This window comes from Platalea leucorodia, assembly GCF_965183815.1.
Source record: "Platalea leucorodia genome assembly, chromosome: 1".
Classification (NCBI taxonomy): domain Eukaryota; kingdom Metazoa; phylum Chordata; class Aves; order Pelecaniformes; family Threskiornithidae; genus Platalea; species Platalea leucorodia.
Window position 1 is genome coordinate 91,459,168 of NC_138823.1, and position 21,994 is coordinate 91,481,161.

Here is a 21,994-nt window from a genome sequence, read left to right on the forward strand (position 1 = left end):
ATTGGACAAAATGACACATTACCCTCTGCCGGTAGTTAAAAGTAGTAATGAAGGCATCGTCTCTTGTCAGTACTGATTGTACTTCAGTGACCCACTCTTAAGGGGCAAATGTTTTTTAAATCTTTCCGGCACTCTAGGCCCTTGTGAGAATAATTTTTTGTATCAATCTGAACTAATACATTCAAGATGTTTTCTTCTTCTTCTTCACTCAACAGACCGTTGTAACAGGACTGAAGTTATACAAAGGTGCTGGATGAGCAACGAACTTGGCAATGCAGTAACTTCTGAACTGTTGCAATGCTGCCTTTAGCTTCCAAGTTCTCTACTTGAGCTAGGTTGGACTGAAGCTGTGGTTTAAGTCCAGTTAAAAGCTCAGATGCAGATGAGACTTAGAGGCAGAACATGAGGCGTTTCTAGCAAACACAAAGTGCGGTATTCCCCCAGCACTGTAAATCGTTGCTGTAGCTGACGTGTCTGGTACTTCAAGTATAATTGCCACAGGCCTTGGTAGCTGAAGTTGTTAATGCTGCGTAAGAAGTTGGTATGCCCTTTGTCTCAAAATTGTCATGACTTCACAGTGCTACAAGTTAGTCAATATGTGATTGCTGAAGCTGTCATATGGTGTGCTTTTCCTCCCTGAATCAGCTGATGTTTTTTGAAAGGGTTTCTATCTCCCTCATAGTGTTTTGTTGCTGCCTCTCACAAGCGAGCTCTTAAAATAGTTTTCGCTAAACAAATATGCCTTAAAGTACTCTTGGGCAACTGTGCGTTCTCTCTGCGTGGTCCAGCTTACTAGATATGAGTTATTAGAGCAGTTGCACGTTATCCATTTGAACCGTACATTCAGTCAGTCAGGCTTTTATTTCGCATATTATGGGATTTTATGTCTGGTCACAGAACCACAAAATGACTGAGGTTGGCTGGGACCTCTGGAGGTTGTCTTGTCCACCACCTCCCCTGCTCAAGCAGGGCCACCTATGGCTGGTTGCCCAGGACCATGTCCAGGCAGCTTTTGAATATCTCCAAGGATGGAGACTCCACCACCCCTCTGGGCAACCTGTGCCAGTGCTTGGTCACCCTCACAGTGAAAAAGTGTTTCCTGATGTTCAGGGGGAACGTCCTGTGTTTCAGTTTGTGCCCACTGCCTCTGGTCCTGTCACTGGGCACCACTGAGAAGAGCCTGCCTCCATCCCCTTTGCACCCTCCCTTCAGATGTATGTATATGCATTTTTGTATGTATAGGTACTTTTCTGCAAAGCTGCTTTCTAGCTGGTTGGGCCCCAGCTTGTGTGGTGCCTGTCGTTGTTCCTCCCCAGGTGCAGGACTTTGTGCTTCCCCTTGTTGAACTTCATGTGGTTCCTGTTAGCCCCTTTCTCCAGCCTGTGATTCTATGTGGAATAAGCATTGTTGTTCTGGAGGTTGATTCTGCATGTGAAAAGATAAGTTAACAAGGAAGCATTTAAGTTGTTTGTTGGCTGTGGCCAAAAGAGAGCTCATCTGATAGATCTTTGTGGTCTTAGATCTTGAGGCCGAGTCTGTTCTTAGTCTTGTAGGAGAGCTCTCTGCATCTCAAATCAATCGGACAGTGCCATTGCATAGTTCAAAGCTTGCAAACTGAAGCGTAACTTTGCAGCAATGTCAGGTGGGCAATTGTCTTCAGTCTTGATCTTGCATTTGGCTAGCAGCTTGTCCAAGACAGTAGTGGATTTGTTGCATGGGAGGCAATCTGTTGCATCAACAGTTGTCAACATTAAACAGATTTTGAAGCATTGCTGCCTCGTATATTTGCATTTGTGAGTCTTAAATGCATGTGCTGGATTTCCATTTAAGTATAAGATGGCATAAATGTTCTATCCCTATATCCAAGCAACAAACAGCAAGAATTAGGTGATAGGGGGCAGATCAAGTCTTGAGTAAGGCTGCTTCTTTGCTGCTGTTGTCATCAAGAGAGGGTTCAGCAGCACACAAGTACACATGCAGTTTCAGCTGATTGTTGCTTCTGAAGAGGTGATATTTAGCCTTTGTGCTAACATAGCTGTGTAGCTACGTATCTGCGGATCACAGTTGTGAAGCAATACAGGTGGTAGCTTGTAAGGATTGTTTTAAGCAAATTGTGGGTTTGGTCTTGTAACGGGCACCACATCTATTAATGATTATTCTGACATCACTCAAATTTCTCTAAGGTGCGGATGCTGTAGTTGATAACTCATTATCATGAGTTAGACCTTGATTCTTCCAAGATGCCTTCTTTCATCTGGTTTTGTTTGCCAGTTCCCACTTGTACATGAATGAAAGAGCTGTGCCAGTTTACATCTGCACAGCCTGCAAGGCTAAGTAGTGCTGTCCCTAACAGCACATTTACTGAAGTCTTGCAGAAAAACAAGCTTTCATATTGGGGCATGTAGAGCTAATCAAGCTGTCCAGCTGCTGTAAGCAGGTTTCCCTTGTTAGTGTTCATCAGAGCTGATGCATGAATAGTTCTTTTATGAAAGTGCAATGCAAACATCAGAAGACTTATGTGCATCAATCACTTGCTCATGATGATTAGTAGGCTATCCAATAACAGATTTCATTACGTATTGCCAAACCAATACCAGCATGACATTTTTAGATCAGCCATCTACATTAATAGAAGGCAGAGTCTGAACATGTGTCATATGTAGACTGGCTGAGATTTGCTCAGTTAGTTATACAGAGTAACGTCCTTCTGAGCAGGATGGCTCTCCACTCGAGATATTTGGGGCTTGTCTTTACAGTCACGGGAAACATCTCAAGCGATAGGTGTTTTTTTTAATATGGTACTTGCTTTCAACCATATGAGGAAAGATGTCTTGGATACAAAACTCTGGTCTAGATTGTGAGAGCAGACAATTTTTAGAGCGCTCTCTTAGCTCATTTCACTTTCCAGGAGAAATGTAGTTAATCCTCTAGCCCATCCCAAAGGTCTGTGTGATTACCAAATTAATTATCTGGCAACTGGTTTGGGGCCACCCACATTTCTCGCTTCACTATATTTTAGTCATTAGCAGCAGCACTATGAGCTGCAGTGAACCCTTACATGTGAAAGCCTTACAGTGACAAAGGCTTATGCAAGAATTAACCTTACACTTGCATGTGTTGTGTGAATACATTTTATTCCTTGACAGGAAATGACTAGCACAATTAGCACTATACAGCATGACCATCGACAGGAATTCCTCGGCAGCATAGTCAGTTTTAAAGGACTCATGTTTGTGGTGTGACTGGCACCAGGTAGCAACCCATGATGTCGCTCTTAATATTCATTAGCCCTCTGGACTGCCTAGACTTTCCAGTCACTTGCGTGCCAGAGTTGTCTGCTCTGACAATGCCACTTGTGTTTTAGTTACTTGTGAGTGTTTGATGTAGGACTGTCATAGTAGTTAACATCAAATGTGAAGAGTTGTAATGCAGCTTAAGATAGGATCTGGAGCTGGCACGGAGGCAGCCCTTGCAGGCTGTAAGCTGTAAGGTAAAGCTATGACTGCCCTGGATTACCCTATGGTCTACCTCCTGCGTTCCACTAGGTATTGTGAAAGCTGTCATTCACACAATACATGCAGTACATATTACGGGTTTGACTTTCTAGGTGAAGAATTTTTAAAGTGAATAAATTATGAACTTTTTTACAGTTATGATGATTTATAGAATCATTGATGTCAGGACTTGTTTAAATACAGGTTTGAACCATGTAATATTTTGTGATTTAGAGGGAGCCTTCAAACGTGGTTGTAGTTCACCTGGTACAGAACACTGCCATGGATAGAAAAGTGACCATTCTAGAATAATTTTCTGCAAAAATATTTGAACACTGTTACAAAGATGATGTCTATGTTAGGTGAGAAGCAGTATTCTAGTATTTCTAGGAGGTGTAGCAGCAATATTTAATGCTTCTTTAACAGGAGCCGAGCAGAATACATCTTTGAAGTAAATCTTACTTCCACACCTCTCTTGTAAAAACTTCTCACAATTTCTTTGACTTCTTAACTAGCAATTATTTATTAGAATAGACTGTAATTTATTTTTCCATTAATCAAAACAAATAGCCTGACTTTGAATGCAAAAGAAGGCCTGACTTTAAATTCGATTGTTTTTAGATCCATTTGTGAATTTGAAAAAAAAGTAATTGAGTAGGTGGAAGTCTCAGCTTGTTCCTTAATATGAATGAAGCACTGCCTTCAGCTCTTACAATCATGATTTCAGAGGTGGAAAAAGACATCTTAGAAAAGTAGGACAAGTTGAATAGTTTGAGAGCCTCTGTCAGAGTTAATTCAAATGTCTGTCATCTTCTGTATGCAGTGTGGAAGAAAGATAGGAAAGCCGCTTTTGTCAAAGCGTGTGACCATAGTTTAAGGAAGACCTTGCTTCTGCCGGAGAGTTGATAGTGATCTTCTTGAGAAATCTGGTTCAGTTGTTTGATTTCATGTCAGGAAAACATTCATTCTCATACCAAAATATGTGCTAAACTTGTTAGCTTATGTAGTTTGGACACAGCCAGTTAATCATAGTAGGAGTGCTTTTTATGGACAGTCTTAAATGAATCACAGTTTTAACAGGGTAACTTTCATGCTGAAATGCCAATAGTTTTGTGAATAATGCATGACTAGGAGTTAACACTTAAAAAGTTAAGTACTTGGGTTTGGTTATGTCCACAGTTGTTATGAAATGTCTGATGAAACAGTATCAATGGGAGTTTTGAGGAGATCTGAAAGTGGCTCTCTCCAGACCATGCTTGTGATTTTTTTTTTTTTTTCATTTTTATTAAACTAAACTTGGAAATTTGCTAAAGCTGTTAAAATGCAATCTTGTTGATATACAGCTATTTTCCTTTCTTATTCCAAGTCTGACATTGCGCTCATAATTTATTAGATGTTTGAAGCATGAAATACTGTTTTGATCAGTTAAGGTTGCTGAGATTGTTTCCTGAGTGACTAGGCACTGGTGTGAGTTTTATCTTGAGGAAACAAAGCATGCTCTATATTTTAAGTCTGATTGCTTTGAAACCTGAAATTACTGACACTCGGTATAGACCACAAACCATACACTGATTTAGATGAAACAGCTAAAATGTCGTTCAGTTCCTCAGACCATCTGTAGTGCGGTCTAAAGGCACATATATGTTCACTTGCTAATTGTGTACTGCTGTTGATGTGACTGATGAAAGTTAGATTAACAGTATGCCCAGGGCAGGCTTGATGCCTGTACACTTACTGGGTCCTAAATGAGTTGAATGTATCGTTAGGAGTTGCCACAGTTTGTACCCACGCTACAGATGATGTAAAGCTGCTTTCGTAAGATGAAGCAAGTTTTAGTTGGTACCTCTGTCAAATCTGAAGAAGTTCATTGAAGAATTCACAAACTGCAGGGGGATTCCGACGTCTTTTGACACCTCTGTGCTTCCTCATTCTGGCCTGCCAGTTGTGACAGTCTTGGGGTCCTATGTACTAAACAAGGAAACTAGTCTTGGCTGCTGGTTTGTGCCATTACATTGCGTAAGTCCTTCAGGGAGAAAAAAAAAAAAGTCATGTATATTCTGGCACATGTTTCCAGAATCTTATGCTTCCTATATTTGAAAACAAGAGTACTGTCTGAAGATTTATATTTTTCCTCTGCCCGTCTTTTATGAAGGTCTTTCAGTGGAGCAATGTTCTTCATCCTGAATGAGAGGAACAGACTTTGAACTTGCAATATACATCTGCTCCAAAAAGTATCCATTTCTCCCAGGAATTTTATTTGTTTTATAGAGCTGCTAGTAAGATAGATAATTTACCGTCTAGTTTTCATACAGACCAGTTGCTAAATATTTGTGGTGCATTGAATGTCCTCTATTTAACTTGCTTCTTATGAAAGCTTTCCCAAGAAACCTACCCTCTGTTTTAGCTTCCAGTGCTTAATAAAAAACAGTATTTGGTTGATTTGTGGTGCTAAACAGAGAACCACCTTCTCTCCCCCTCTGCGCTGCTGCTGCTGCTACCATCAATACGGTATTTGCATATTGATGGCATTTAGGTACTTGCTAAGCTCATGTTATACTACTTGTTACAGATAGAGGTGCCTCACTTAAAATAGATTAATCCAGAAACTCGCTAGTAACTTCCAGTATTTCCTAGTTCTTTGTGGATGTATCTTTTTAAGGCAATGTGTAATTTCCTTGAAACATGGAATTACACTGGTCAACTGGCAAAAACAGTTGCATCTGAAGTCATTGGTTGTTTTAAAACATTTTTGAATTTTAATGTGGTTAGTCAGTTTGTTTTTTTGCCAAGGCCTGGTCATTGAAGACCATGTAACTTCATACATTAATGTTTTATCTTAATTTGGGAAAAATTACATAGACAGTTGTTACCCTCGATAATCCACTTGAGGTCCATGCTCATCTAATGCTTTTCTCTAGTTTATCATTGTTAGCCTAGTTTGTTCTTTCTTCTCTTACTTATCTGTCCATGTTATCTGTCTTGTATGATTTTATAGAATCATAGAATCGTTTAGGTTGGAAGAGACCTTTAAGATCATCAAGTCCAACCGTTAACCTAGCACTGCCAAGTCCACCCCTAAACCATGGCCCTAAGCACCACGTCTACCCGTCTTTTAAATACCTCCAGGGATGGAGACTCAACCCCTTCCCTGGGCAGCCTGTTCCAATGCCTGACCACCCTTTCGGTGAAGAAGTTTTTCCTAATATCCAACCTAAACTTCCCCTGGCGCAGCTTGAGGCCGTTTCCTCTTGTCCTATCCCTTGTTATTGGGAGAAGAGACCGACCCCCACCTCGCTACAGCCTCCTTTAGGTAGTTGTGGAGAGCAATAAGGTCTCCCTTCAGCCTCCTCCAGGCTAAACAACCCCAGCTCCCTTAGCCGCTCCTCACAGGACTTGTTCTCTAGACCCTTCACCAGCTTCGTTGCTCTTCTTTGGACAAGCTCCAGCACCTCAACTTCCTGTTCTGTCCCTTCTTAGGCACTGTATTAAAACAACAGTAATTCTCGGTATATAATTTTGAAGTCTGCATGCAAATGTGGGGGGAGATGAGCTTTCAGTCTGTCCTTTCCTCTAGGAGGAGAGGATGTTGGTGGCAAGTGGTTGCGTTCTGAATGTTTAGTTAGTAAGAGGTGCATGAATTTAGCTGTTAGGACCACGTGTCCTGATAGACTGTCCAAACAGTTGTTCCTGATTTCCTATATAGAAGAGGTGGCAGGCTAAAGATACAGGGCATGAATATAATTGAGGAGAATATGTTTAGAGTGTAGTAAGTAGATGACTTCACAGGTTAGTAATTGAAAGTGTTCATACTAACAGTAAATTAGCACTGAAGTTCTGAGCTAATGATCTTGAATTGTCCAGCTTGAGATACCCTAAAGGCACATGATCTGTCCCTCACCCTGTTCTGTTTTTAAAATAAGGTCAGTGAAACACTGGAGGTTATAGCTGACATCTAATAAATAAATAAAAAAATTAAGAATTGAAATGGCTAATGACCACCTTTTTGCCACTGTCAAGAGCTTCAGGTTTTTCTCCTGTAGAATACCAAATAAGGAACTTTATTTTTGTTAATTTCTGCTGTTTAGAGCAAGCTTTGATAATAATACATTCTATTAAGACACTTCCCTTTTTTCCCTTCTCAATTTAGAATGACTTTTCCCATAGTGACTGCATGTCAAGTAATGAGACCAGTTTGCTAGAACGAACCACAGCACCTCATGATGGACTACCAGTCGCTTCCCATAGACCTCAACGAGAAGGTATGTTGTCTGAGGTTTCTTTTGAGGAACACTTTAAGGTTTTTTTGAATGCTAAACTCTGCCTGGAGTTGTAGAAATCTTGCATCTGTATTGCTGTTCATCTGAATGAGAAACTGCAATGCTTGGTAAGTATAATAGCTTCTCTGCTCCCTGCTTGGTCTTTTCTTTATTGTAACAAGTTGTCATTCTTGTTAGCTGCTAACTATTAGTGACTGTATGCACGAAAATTGATTGCAAATGGGCTTCCTCCTGAAAAAAGAGGTGGGATTTGGGAGAAAACAAGAAAATTTAATGCAGTTGTATTAACGGTGTTTAGATTCTTGAAGCGAAACTAAACATGAAGATACTGTGAAACAGTGGATAGCTTTTGCTACTTGATTCAGTTGTATTTGATTAGTCTTAAAAAACAAAGAGAGAAAAAACACATATTAGGAGGTTTTATAGAAGTGGTAGTTTGGAGAAGTGAGAGGCTTTCCATAGAAGTAAATTGTCTTTTGGCTCTGTCAGGGAGAAGGAGAACAAGGCTTCAGAGCTTAAACAGAACTTCTGTGCAATTGCCAGCAGTGTCTTCTCTTTGAAGAAATGAGCATTACTGAAAACAGATTTATTCTTACCCTTTATTCTCCAACAAGATTAGCAAATCACTTGCCTACTCAAAATTAGTCTACGCTATCCTGCAGATAGTGAAGAGCTGTCAGTCTGGGAAAACTATGGCTATTCCTTTTGTCCTCATAAATGTCCTTTTGTCTCTACTGTGGAGATTTAATTACACTTTGAAGGCAGGCAATTTGAGTGTTTTAATTCCTTGCAAAAAAACACAGAGAAAGATTATGGCAGATTACAGACAACAAACCTGTTTCAAATCCTTCTACAGAGTTCAAAGTGTTCATATTCATAAATTAGAAACACAAAAGGGAGACTCTCTTTAGCAACGCTCTTGAATTAAGTAACAGAAGCACAGAAAAGTTGAATAATTGAATCTAGCGAAGAGCTTAAATATTTCTCAGCATTTTTATTATCATAGTTAGAAACTACAGTGAAGAATCGGGATTGTTTTGTAACATTTGCTATATAGGTATGTGATAGTAAGGGAGTCCCCGCTACAGGAATCTCCTTACTGGGTTAGAAATAGCACTGATAATAAAATATGGGTTTTATTCTCAGCTGTTATGAATATGATTTTTAGAAATCTTAACTTATACTTACAATGGAAGCCGTGTCATGTATACATGCTTGACTTAATCATCCTGAATGCGTGCGTTGTGTCCAAAATAAATGTAGAGATGTAACACGCCCCATTGGCTTGTATATTCAAACATTGCTTCTCGGTCTAGCCATTTAGAGCATTTAAAAAGTGATTGTGGAAAAAGAATTTTAAAATGGTCTATTGAAACTGTGGGACTAAAGCTGTGCAGCAGCAGCACCGTAATTATCGGTTGTGTTACTTATTACAATGAAGCATGCAACAGCAACAAAAAGAAGTTAAGGAAGTTGAAGGTACTACATTCTGTAATAAAATTTCTTTATACTTGAGGACAAATATATTTAGCATTGAGAACATTCAATAGTTTAAAATAAACACAGTCTCGTTAGAAAAGAAGCTTGTCTGTGAATGTTAATGGTGTTAGTTTCCATAATTAAGTATGCTAAATATATGAATGTAGTGAAATGCAATTTAAACCACTATTCTCAGTTCCAGGCATGGAAATCAACTTTTTAATTAACTTATGAATATCAATTCAGCTGATGGTATCAATTTTAACATTGGCCATTAAGAAACTTTACTGCACCAAAACTCACGTTGTGCCATAGTCCTTTTTCTAGCAGTGCTTTTATCCATACTAGACAGGTTAAAATAAAGGTCATCAAACATTCAGCTTTTCACAGTATATAGAGGTATGTTATTGTCTGGCATCCTTAGCTCATCTCAGATTTCTTTGCTTTGTAATAATTAATCTTCATTAACTGATAAAAATGAACTGATCATCTAGCGCTCTAACTCCCAGGTAGAGGGTTATAACCAGTGTACACTCAGCATTTGTCAGTCTTTCTACTAAAATAATTGGAAGCTGTAACGCTATCACTAGATTTATATGCTGGCTTATTCCTTTAAGGAAATTGCTAATACTTAGTTCTCTTAGAACTGGCATGTTTGATGGAGATGATACTTTAATTGTAACTTTAACAAAATTCATTAAAGATGGTTAAGTTAGATGAAATGGTAATTAGCTAATCTGCAAGAATAAGCTTTGTTACATGCACTTGTAGGAGGTTGATTTTTTAAAATTTTTTTAATTGTTATGCATAATTCCCAATATATCCCATGTAAAAACGCAGCTAAAAATTGAAAGGAAAACATTAGCTGGTAATGCCACCCTCCTCCCTTCTCCCACCTCCCCCAAAAAAGAAGAAGTTTCAGAAGCATTGAAAGGAAGCATTGATGGTCTAGGGCTGGCCGAACTTCTTTAAATAAAATTTTTTACATGTAAAGATGTGTTCATGCTTGTAAAGGAATAAAATTCTGTTGAATTCTTAGGCCAGCATAGCAGAAAAAGTCAAAAGCCCATCTCAGCGACATGAGGATTTTTATCTAGAGTATTTCCTGAACAATGTTATGTGCCCTCAAGAAAATCTGCAGACCCTAAAAGTCATACGGTGCTGCCGCTTACCAAGTCACAACCAAAACTTGCCTGTTCCTGAATACAGTAGACTATGGGGAAGGAATGTTAAAGTAGCAAGCACTTTAAAGTACCTTTCTTCCTTTCCAGTTCAATTTAATGATACTCTTTACAGTACGATTGTAGTAGCCTTCTGCTTTTCCTCTTCATTTTCAGTTTGCTAACCCTCATTTCTGTCTCCTTCAGGCCTTCCCCAAGTGTTTCCCTCCACCTAAGTGCCTTTCAGAAATGTGGTTCTTCTGCCTTAGTTTGCTCTCATTACTACCAGGTGTTTCAGAAACGTGGATGTGGAAGGCACTGTCACTGGCTTTTATCAGCGCTTGTTACTTCTTGGAGTAAAGACGCAATCTGACTTCCTTTCATTGTCTTTTCGCTTACAGTGGTTATATTGTTGTATTTATGTGACTTTCAGTCTCAATAAGCTCTTGGGTAATGCACAGATTCCATGATGTGCAATGAAGGGCTTGTGGTCAGGCCAGAGAAATGCTTTGTAGAGAACAAGGCTCCACCTGCCCCCTGCAGTTTGTTATAGTAAAATAGCATCTGAGAAAGAGTGGGGTTGTGTGAGTCAGTAAATAGCATACAGTGATTCTCAGAGTGCCTATGTAAGTAAATACATTTCCAAACTGTAATTTTTGGCATGTTTGGTGTCTGTCTTTCAGCTGTACACATTGAGAAGATAACCCTGAAAGGAGTACCAAGAAAAAGGGCTGACAAACATTTGGAGTACACGTTCAAAGTAAGCAAATAACCTCCAGAATATTAAAGTAAATGTCTTCCTGATATCTATGTATTGTAGATATATACAGCTTGTTTCTAATACCTGCTCAGAAGACAATTTTGAATTACATTAAAGTTTTCAGAGATTCTTGGAATTATCCTATAGTTCTCTTGGATTCTGCGTGCAGATCAGGTGTTTTATGTAATTGTGAGCATAAGGTGGGAAGGTGTAAAACACCAGCCATAGCTGGGGGTGTGGCATCACTTCAGAAAACTTGGCTTTTGCTAATTTGGGGTAAGCACTACAAAGAATTCTAAAACTAATTGATTGGTTGCTCAAGTGGCATAGGAGTTCTTGTGTCTGCAGTTATATATTGCTTGGAGTCATGTGGTCGTCTTAGATCTTTCATGAGTGTTTGCCATAAGAGGATGGTTCCTGTGGGTTTTGACAAAATTGGGGGTTTGTTTGTTTGTTTTGGCTTTGTTGTATGTGTTTGTTAAGGTAAAAACAAACAAGCTAAAAATGTCAACAAACTTGAAGGCCTACCTAGTATAGTATTCATGTATTATAATAGCCAGAGGCAACATGTAAAACAATTATGTGAGTAAATTTTAAACAAAATTGAAACACTGCTTCTTACTGCTTTGGAAAAGAAGCTTTCGGTATTGAGGTTTGGTGTTAAAGGCTGTAGGTGTTAAGTAATAGCTGCTAAGGCCGTTGGTGGTGATGTTCTAATTGAATCAAAGTAGTAATTTTCTTAGCAAGGACAGGCTAACGTTATGAGTCATTTGGCCAATAGATGAGAGTCTAGTAGTATACCAGGTTTGAACACAGAGTTAAATTTTACCTTTTTTCCCCAAACGAAAGAATGTTTTAGATCAAACGTTATAACTGGCCATTTGTCATGGGAGCTCTTTGAAGAGGCAAACTTAAAAAAAAAAGTCATTTTGAGCTGAAAACTGATGTGTTGATCCCAAAATTTGATATTGTGTTCTCTAAATAGATGTGAATTATAGAGTTCTGTCTTTTCTGGTATTACTAGAAGCTTAAAATTAGAGTTACATTGACATGTATACTATTTCTGTTATTGAAGTAAAGTAGGGGCAACAGATACCTTGTTGTTGATCACGTCTGAAGGTGAAATCTGCAAAAAATTCTGCACTCTTCTTTTGCTGAGGACAGTCATGTGGAATTTAGCCTTCAAAGTCTTAAAGGTTAACTTGCCCAAGTATTTCAACATTGTCATAGAACTTTTGTTGGAATAGTCTGTGAACTGAATACTAGGTAAAATACAATGGTAGATAGGAGGGGTTTGTACAGAATGCCCATGTGGGCTATTAATATTTAAAGTCACAAAACTATTTTGAAAATTCAGCACGTAGACGGATTTGACAGTGGTTTTGAATTTCTTTGTTAAAGGGGAAATGTGGAGATATTCTGGGAAGTATTTGAGTAAGCTTGAAACTCCTCCACCTCAGTTCTTTTAGGGAAGACTTCATCTGTGCAGGTATATACTGTGCTCCTCACTGCAGATCATTTTCTGCTTGCCCAGACACTGCTTTTTTAAGGTTATAACACCAATTACAGTCATGGCTTCCCAACTGAGAGCACCAAGAGTAGTTGGCATTTCTGGGGATTGAGTTGAAGGTAGTTGGTGGTTGACATTATCCTATCAGCACTTTGGAGTAAATGAATGTTTCTAATTGCCATGTTTACTCCCATTACATAGAATCTTCCCATGCATGTAATGGGAATCTTAAGCCCAGAAGTGGGCTTAAAGGCAGGCAGCACTCATCTAACCAAGCTTACTTCTTTTTTTCTCCAAATATGCATGTGAAGGTGCTGTTTTACTACTTGCATGTTGTGTCAGAACAATAAGCTACTGAAATTTTGTACAAGCATATACCAAAATGATGTCTGATTCTTGAGTAACTTCTTTAGTAACTTGCAGTACTTTTTATGAATTGTACCGTATATGACTTCTATATGACCATGTAAGATTCAAGCCTGAGGCAGATAAAATTATTTTATAGGTAATATAAACAAAGAGAGATTTTTTTGTTGTTGTTTTGTTTTGACTCATGATAATGGCAGTGAGAGCTCAATCCAATATATCTGACCTACAGTCGTTTTCTCTGGTACCTAGTTTTTGCAGTTAATGGTGTCTGTTTGAGACAAGTCCTGTAATTACAGAGCCTTCTGCCTGGCTTCTTTCTCAGTTGGTAAGCCAGTAATCTTCAGGGACTTCATTGCATTCACCTGAATTTGTTCATGCTCTCTTTAGCCACAAATAACATGAAGGTGATCTTAAAATGTACGCTTAAAGTTAGTATATGTCTTTGAAAAGGTACACTATTATCCCTGTTTTGCCTGGTATTTACTTATCTGCAAGTGTTAACTCTTATACTGAGATCGTCAGATTTATGGAAATGTTAAGATCAGCTAACTGGTACGATACCTGGAAAAAGCAGCTCTCCTCATTCTCTTTTTCCTTCCTTACTAGGTAACCTGGTCCGATCTTTCGGTAACATGTGTAACAAAAACACACCAGGAGCTTCAGGAATTCCTGCTAAAAGTAGGTATTGAAATATAAAAGTAGTGTTTACACATCAGGTTTATAACTTCAGAAGTAGTCTGGGAGAGCTGTGATTTCTGGAATGTAATTACAGAAACAAAAGCCTGCTATCAGATTTTTGTACTTCACAATTGAATTAACTACTTAAATAACCTATATTGTGGTGGAGCAGCTTGACAGATGAAGCGGCTCAACAGAATGTTTGGGGAGTTTCCCAGGAGGAGATTGTTTGTCTCATCTGAAATTGCTCTTATAGTTTTAATTGAACTACTGTGAAACTACCAGATGAGTTTTTAATATTCCCCACAGAGTTAACGTACAGTACAAGCACTACTCATTTGTTTATTGGTGTCCCTGTTAGAATGACCTTAAGAGTATCATTTGTTTCTAATTAATGAGGCAGAGTCATGAGCATAATAGTTCTTCATTTTACTGTTGTATTCTTCAGCAGAACAAAGGCAGGCGTATTCACTGTCACAAGGAGTTAAATTTGAGAAAATCTAGCAACTATTTGTGCATGTGTGTAAAAAAAAAAAAAAAAAGTAAAAGTTCTCTAAGTTGTTCTCCCACACCACTCCAAACAGGGAATGCATTTGTGTGCATAGGCCACATGTAGACCCCATGAGTGTGATGACCCAGAACTGTGTGTTTCATTGCCAGTCTCTAATAGTTTGGGTTCTGCCTATTCTGGGAAACTCTGTGTTTAAACTCCTCACTGTTCAGGGCACTAATGAAAGATCTGTTTTGGGCACGTTTTGATAGCATCTGATGTTCTTAACTGCAGTGTTAATTGCAAATGGAGAGCCAGTTACTGAACAAAGGTCATTGTCTTGTTCACTGTTGCCGTTATCAACATTATATTTTCCGGTGTTGTAGAAATGAAGCAGTGAGTATTCAGTGCTGCTTTAATCTGGTTGGAATATCTAGTTCCAAGAGTTCCCGGAGCTTGATTTGTGAGGATTTGAGCTACGGATGGCGTGTCTGGTTGCAGATGGGGTGTCCCACAACATAGGGTACATGCATCTGCTTCTGAAGAGAACCTTAAAAGCAGGACTGTTACACGGGATCCCATGCAGCTCTGGGATGACTGTTCAACTGCATGCCTCCTGTTCTCCTACCCGTAAAGTAAAGATGGACGCCAGTTTCTGAAACGGACCCTCTAGTAGCTATTTGCTGCCAGGAGGAGGAGGAGCCAGGCAACGAGACAGGATCCAAAATGTTGCAGAGCTGTCCAGTTTGATTGATGGCAGCTCTTCAGATGTGGAGTGTTCCATGTGCTGGCTTAACTGCTCCAGCAGAGTCCAGGTATATAGAAAATGGCAGGACAAAAGGAAGACAACCACAGGCTGCTACGAGCTTGCTGAATTGTTCTGTGGAGAATGTGCACAGCTGAAAAATATATTTGGTTTGTGCTGGTTTGATAGCCATAAGTAGAGAAGAAAGAGAGAATTGTTAAATAAAGCAGGATAAAACTTAGACCTTGCTTTAAAAAGCACTGTAGAAGTACAAATTCTGTCCAGTTCATACGCACTTGCATTTTGGCTTTTTGTTATTCTTATTTCCAGTCTGCATGGCATTGTTAAGTAGTGCACTCAGTTTCCTAGGAAGAGAAAAGAATGGTCAAAATACTTGATAGGAAATTCCAAGGTTGTGGGTGATAGCAGTAAGATAACTGTAAAAATTTTCTCAGAATAGAAGCATCGGTGGGAAAAACTAAAGCAGTAAATGGAATAACTTGGATGCCTTATATTTAAAGAGCACCTTCTCTTATGTGATAAGCATAAAAAGTTCTTTGCATGTAGGAAATTACCCACGTATGTGGAAGGACTAACGAACTTGTAGTGACATGGCTATCTCATTGCCTGAAGTTAAGATAGTAAGCACCTGATCTTGGGTTCGTATAACTCTGTTTTAACTACAGAAGGAATTGAATTCCTTTTAATGAAAGTTTTAAAGAAAAAAAGTTGTGGCTGTTTCCGGAGACAAATTTAAATACAAAACACCAGGACAGGAGGTTTGCTCATCCCCATGCTTCTGCAGTAGCTTTTTGCTACCTTTTGATTAATACTGACTAATTCTTCAGTCAGAGTTGCTCAATAGCACATAATAAAGCTAAAGGAGTCAATTAAGAAAGGCTGCTTTCAGCACTTCGTTCTGCTTTTATATCTAATACACTGCAGGTGCTATAGCACTGTACTAATCTAATAGTAACAGCACCTGTCTGTCTGGAGTCTGTCTGTCCAGAAGTTCCTTTTATGTATGCTACCAAGCAATTATCTATATTAGACATAGTGTCTCTCTATTAGTAGCATTTCATTCAGTGAAAGAATTACTTAGTGCTTTGCTGTTGTACCGCTAGCAGAACGTAATATCCAGCTGGCACTCTGGATTGGGTGTGTTCCAGATATGCAAGAGGAAGATGCTGCTCCAATGTAAATTACTCAGTGCTGTTGATCATAACTGATGACAGATGTTAACCAGATTAGCAATAGCTTTTAACTTTAGGAAAAAGCATTTTTGCTATGGCAGTTTACTTTTAATTGCTCCAAAATTAAAAGACTTTTTTTTAATATAAATTAACACATTTGATCAGCTTTCTTGCACTTAAGTACATTACTTTGGAAGTGGTAAATGTGAAAAATCTTTGTTCCAGGCAATATTTTTCATTTAAAATAGATATGCTCTTTAGATGCAAGAATTTTGCTTTCTGAACTAGAACATCAGAAGACCTCATTTTGTAATACTGGCATTGGAAACAGTTATAATGAATTTTTGTAAGAAGTTTTAGTGTTAATAGCAACTGGAGAAGGACTTGCTATTGATTAATCTCAGTGTTGCCCACTGAAGTCTAGTGTATTTTATAACTGAAAGAGTCTCCTTTCTACTCCTGTTTCTTTAAAATAATTTAATCTAGCTAAGTGATGATAGTGAGTACAGTGCATTCAGTCCTCCCTGCTAACTTTTTAATGTTATTTTCGGACCTACTTTCTTTGTGTGAAAGATTTAAAGAAATAAATCAAAAAAGGCTGTAATTACTCTGGAAAAGAACATAGTATTGGTAAATTTCTGAATGTAGCTCTTTCAACTAGAGCTTTAAACCATCTTGCACTGGGATTTGATGTGAGGCTTTACAGCAAAGTGTTTCTCTAGCAAAACTAAATTATGATGATTTGTTGTACCTTTAGTCTGTAAATTACCTTACTCAAACTGGAACAATAGAGTTTCTTGTTGATACCAAAAGATATAAAGACTGGTGGTGAACAAATACATTCTTTAAAATGTCAGCTACTCATTTTTTAACATTAACCTTTTTTTCAGCTCCCAAAGGAACTGTCTTCTGAAGCATTTGACAAGACTATTTTAAGAGCACTAAATCAGGGTTTTCAGAAGAGGGAAGAACGAAGGCATGCTGATCTTGAGCCCATAATCAGGTAAATATTTTAGCAAATAACCTGAAACAAGTCACCTGAAAAGTGATTGAAGTCAAACTAGATGACTTTTAGGGATAGTGGAAATTCTGCTGCCTAAACACAATTTGTGAAGAAAATGGGAAGGCAGTGATGAAATAGATACCTTTAACTCTTTTTTTTTTTTTTTCCCCCCCTCTTTAAATTAAGACTCTTATTAAACTTCAATGGATTACTTCTTTAGAAGTAACCATACAATTATGAAAATATTTGTCCTGAGCTGCATTATATAGCAATGATTGGCGCTTCAGCGAGGGTCTTACCTCTGTTATACAAGGGTGTATTTAGAAATATTAGAAACAGTAATGCAAAGTGCATATGTTCTAATTTTATGTCAGGATAGAGTGAGAGACAGAACAGAATTTGGAAGAGGAGAAACAGTAATAGTGAAGCATGTATATAAAATTAAATGTAGGTCATGCATTTGTAAGAAAATGGTCCATACCTCGTAACCTACTATCTAGCAATGAGGGGGCTTGCTGGAATGTGGGACATGTTGGTCAAATCCTGTAACTCAGAACAGCAATATGAATTTGGGTGGGCCTCCCTGCTCTTTTTGTTTGTTACAGATACCTTATTCTGTTTGTTCTTTCCTGTCGGGGTTGTTCAACCTTGTTCAAAACAAATTATTCACCAGGTTAGGCAATGTCTCTTGAGTTAGGGTACTCGCTGAAGAATCAGGCACCACTTTTCAAGCTCCCGCTCGGAATATACTGCGGGTCCAAGCATATTGGATCTTTGGGTTTTGTCTTAACAGCTTAGCTTTAGAAGATACGGAGCTGCTGTGTGCCTCAACCTCCCCCTTCCCAATTTTCTTTTACTTTGATCTGTAATGCTATTTGTCTGTCTTTATTGGCTTGATTGTCAAGCCAAAAACTAAATCTGTGTGAACAATTTTTGGCTAATAAACATTCTGGTTTTAAATGAATGAACTTGCTAATAGAGGTTGACTGAAGAGAACGTATCTGTAATACAGAGAGGTTGTGAAGCCTCACTGCACAGTAATTACAAACCCAAGAGAGTCAGTTGGAGGATAACCTTTAAACATATCCAACCATGTTATAGTATGGAACTATAATTACAATTTGCAAGCTAGGCTGTGACTGTACTGGAATGGTACATGAATAACCTCGTAATAGCATTACTGTATATGAATTTCATTTTCTTACAGTATCAGTTTAGCATAAATATATATTTATTTGGGGGTCTTAAGTATGTGCCTAATTGCCAAAAATTGCTCTCCCCTGCCCCCCTCCAAAAAAATAGAACTGGGTAGTGCTTCCTGGCAAGCAATAACTGAAAACTTGGTGTGGGGTGTAAAAACCATTCTTTCTTGGCCTATTTTTTTATCTGAAGCTAATAGAAGTTGTAACTGACCTCTTGGGAACAGACTCAGACCAGTGCTGAGCTGTATTGAGAATCCCACCCTTTGCTCTTGGAGATAATTATGAAACTGAAATACTGACGTTATAGGTGAATTCAACTTTGTGTTTAACCAAATAAGTGCATTTCAGGAACCGGTGCATTGTTTTGGGAAATTAAATGTTAAAATACAAAGTCCAGTGCTTTTTTGACTCAGTCCAAACTCCTCTTTGATGAAATGGTACAGGTGGCTAAAATACTTGAATTGGGATGGCTCAAAAGCATATACCTTTTAAATAAAAAAAATTCATCGTATCAATTTCTTGTACTGGCTGTACTCCGACCTTACACTAGCACTGAACAACAAAGCTCAAAAGTAGCATTTAACGTGGTTTATGCTGAATGTGCAAGTTCAAGTGTTTGGACTTCTTAAGAACTGCCTACTTTGCTCTTAAATGGTGCTGTAGTAAATTTTTGTATTCTTCCTATGGACTATTACTTAGTTTAACAAGCTCTCACTTAAATTTCAGGCAGCTATTTTCAAATACATCGCAAGCTTTTCTGCAGAATCAGAGAGTATACAACTTCTTCCAATCAATTTCATCAGAATCTTTGCACACTCACAGTAAGAAATATCCTAATACTGTTTTATGTAACAAAAAGTCTATAAAAAGCTGTTCTTCCTGTCATGCCTAATTATGTTTTTATAATTATGTATTCATGTCACATGTGTTCCACTGGTCATATTTGAACTCCCTGCCAATGAATAGTCGCTTCAGCAGGTACTCGTACTTTTGACAGTGGGAACACGCTATGTAGCATCAGCTTGTGTTCTTTTCTTTCTTTCTTCTCCTCTGTACCATCATGCTGTTAAAATAGGTAATTATGAATTGAGTATGTGCAACAGTTTGGGACTTTTTCCTTTTAAGAAATCTTAAATTTCAGAACAAAACGCTTGAGCTGACCCAAAAAATCACATCTGTTTTTTATTTCGTTTCTTTTGGAGATGAAGCGTTTGTCTTGATATTTAAGATTCATTTTGGGTATACAGTACATAAATAGTGGGACGGTCCTAATTTCAGAACATACAGAGTCTTGTTCAGAGCATTTGCATTGCAGAGATTTCCTTGGTGGACCTCTTACCTACTTGTGTGTTACAAGTTGTTTGTACAACCTAAGCTTAGCTTCTCTGTATGGATGCCTTGGGATGTGGTCTTTGTTTCTGTTGAATCTTTTCTTCTTTCAGTGCATGTTATGCACTATGACAGTTAAGGCACTGCCTGTGAGGTCATTGCCTCAGAAGTTGCAAAAGACCTTAGTAAGGAATTGAGTAAGTTGGAGTTTTCAAACACACTGCTCATATGCGCTTGGAAGAAAATAGAGGCATGCCAGCTGACTTGAATTTGAAATGATGGGTGTCATCTGTGACAAATGTATTCTTTCCATGATCAGATACAGGCCTTGTGATTAGGGTAGGAGCTGTAGGTCATGTTGTGATTTTTTTTTTTTTTAGTAACACTTAGAACATTCTTACAGGGCAGTTTTGTGAAAAAGTTAAGCTAATGAGGTCCAGGATGGTTGTGAAACTGGCTGGAATTTACTGCTGTGAAAATTCTGACAACTCTGTTGTAATGAAAGGCTGCATGGGAGGGAGTTTCCAAAGTCCAGAAAGATTCGTGTTCATGATAGGCACACGGCACAGAGTATGCATATTTTAGACTGTAGACTACCTCTAGGTGGGAGAAACTTGCAAGTGCATTGTTGTACATGATTATAATTTGAAATGGTCTGAAAAAGAACCAGTGCCAGGTTCCATCACGATAAACTTGACTGGATTAGCGCAGGGCAGAAATGGTCTGTAGGGTAGGTAGATCAGAAGGGTAAAATGGACAAATGTCAACTCTGCAGGAAGTCTTACAGATTATAATGTGATCATAAATGGGAGATAATTTGTATAATAATAAATAAATAATTGGGTACATGAAAGTTCATGAGGATTTGTCAGATCTAGAATGCATGACAGAGGATGAAGAACTTAATGGTTTAGCAGAGAGGAGGAAAAACTCAAATGGAAGATGACTTAAGTCTTCAAATACCAGAGAGTCATAACGTAAGGAGGATTATCTGTTCTCTCTGATGGATAAGACAGAAAGCACTGGGCTTAGCTTGCTGTGAGGAAGATTAGGACCAGGGTCAGGCAAGAATCTGGTGATTACCAGACAAGTCCAAAGCAGTGAGGCAGGTCTGAGGTCAAGGCAGAAAAACAAGTCAGTAGATCAGGGTTAAGAACACAGTCAGCAAGGTACGTGGCCAGGCACGGGCATGGCTGCAGTGCACCCCAGGCAAGGGCCTGAGCTCAAATGTGGCTCCCAAGCCAAAGGATGGAGGCCCTGGGTGAGGCCTCTGCCAGTTCCTTTCCCAGCAGTCTCACCCAAAATTGCAAAACTGCACTGTATCAGGCTGGATCTTGAGCACCAGCAGGTGAAGCCCTTGGGAGGGCGGGGGAAAAGGTTGCAAAGCCCATTGGTGTGGTTCAGGGCCCTGACATTGAGTTAGATATTAAGAAAAAGTTTGATGAAGACAAATAGTGTTATAAATCTAAGCAGACTTGGTTTTCTTTTGAGAAGGGGGACTGGATGACTTGTCTGGGGTAGCTCACCACAGGTGGCCTTTGTGTTTTTCTAGGTTTCCTGCTTGGGATTCCTGAAACCCTGCTAATACTTGCAATTGCAAGTTAGCCCGTGGTGGCATATTTTGAATGTGATGACAGTGTGGGAGGAGGGAAGGAAGCTTATCTTTAAGAAAAATCGCGTCATAGTTCTCAAACGGATGTGTAGAATTAATTGGCAGACAAAGCAGTTGTGGCTTAAATTGGTCTTCAGTCGCTATTTAGAGCTGGGGATAAAAATGTCTCTTCACAGAAATACAAAAATATCCACTCTTTCTGAAGGGTATGGTTTTAGTAAAACCTATGTGGAAATAAATTCTATGTTCAGTGAAGGGTCTTTATACCTTAAATAATAGTTGGGATCTCACACTGAATAATATCTTCAGTAAGCGTAATTATGCCACCACGGTTCCATTAAGGAGGAAATCAATTAGCTCCCTCCTGGTTCATAACATCAGTTATTTTAGACACTTTTCCAGGCTGGAGTAGACTTTTGATTCCAACAGACTCATTAGAGCATGATCCCTGGGGGCTTAGTATGTTCAATGCAGATAATGTTCAGAAGGATCTTCCTATCAACGTTTCAAGCTCCTAAGCTTTCAGATGCTTTTACCTGCACTAAGTTGGAACTTTTTGAGAAGGAAAGAGTAGACTCCTAGAGGTAGATTCATTACCAAACTTAGTAATATTTTAGAGCATTGCAGTAGTATTTTTGCAACAAAACTGTAAATATTATTGCCACTTCTTTTTCCATCCTATCTGGCATAAAA

General features: G+C 38.7%; 1 protein-coding gene across 7 annotated transcripts in view; it reads left to right on the top strand.

The window, feature by feature from the left end:
• ZCCHC2 (zinc finger CCHC-type containing 2) overlaps window positions 1-21,994 on the top strand; it is a 45,288-nt gene that overhangs the window by 7,592 nt on the left and 15,702 nt on the right. For all 7 annotated transcript variants that reach the window (XR_014228948.1, XR_014228949.1, XR_014228950.1 and 4 more), the window contains exons 2-6: window positions 7,642-7,753; window positions 11,094-11,170; window positions 13,656-13,727; window positions 17,046-17,158; window positions 19,087-19,181. Coding sequence is in view for 3 of the 7 variants with exons in the window: in XM_082319325.1 (XP_082175451.1) it covers window positions 7,642-7,753; window positions 11,094-11,170; window positions 13,656-13,727; window positions 17,046-17,158; window positions 19,087-19,181 (469 nt within the window). In the remaining 4 variants the exon portion in view is untranslated. The remainder of the gene's footprint in view (window positions 1-7,641; window positions 7,754-11,093; window positions 11,171-13,655; window positions 13,728-17,045; window positions 17,159-19,086; window positions 19,182-21,994) is intronic.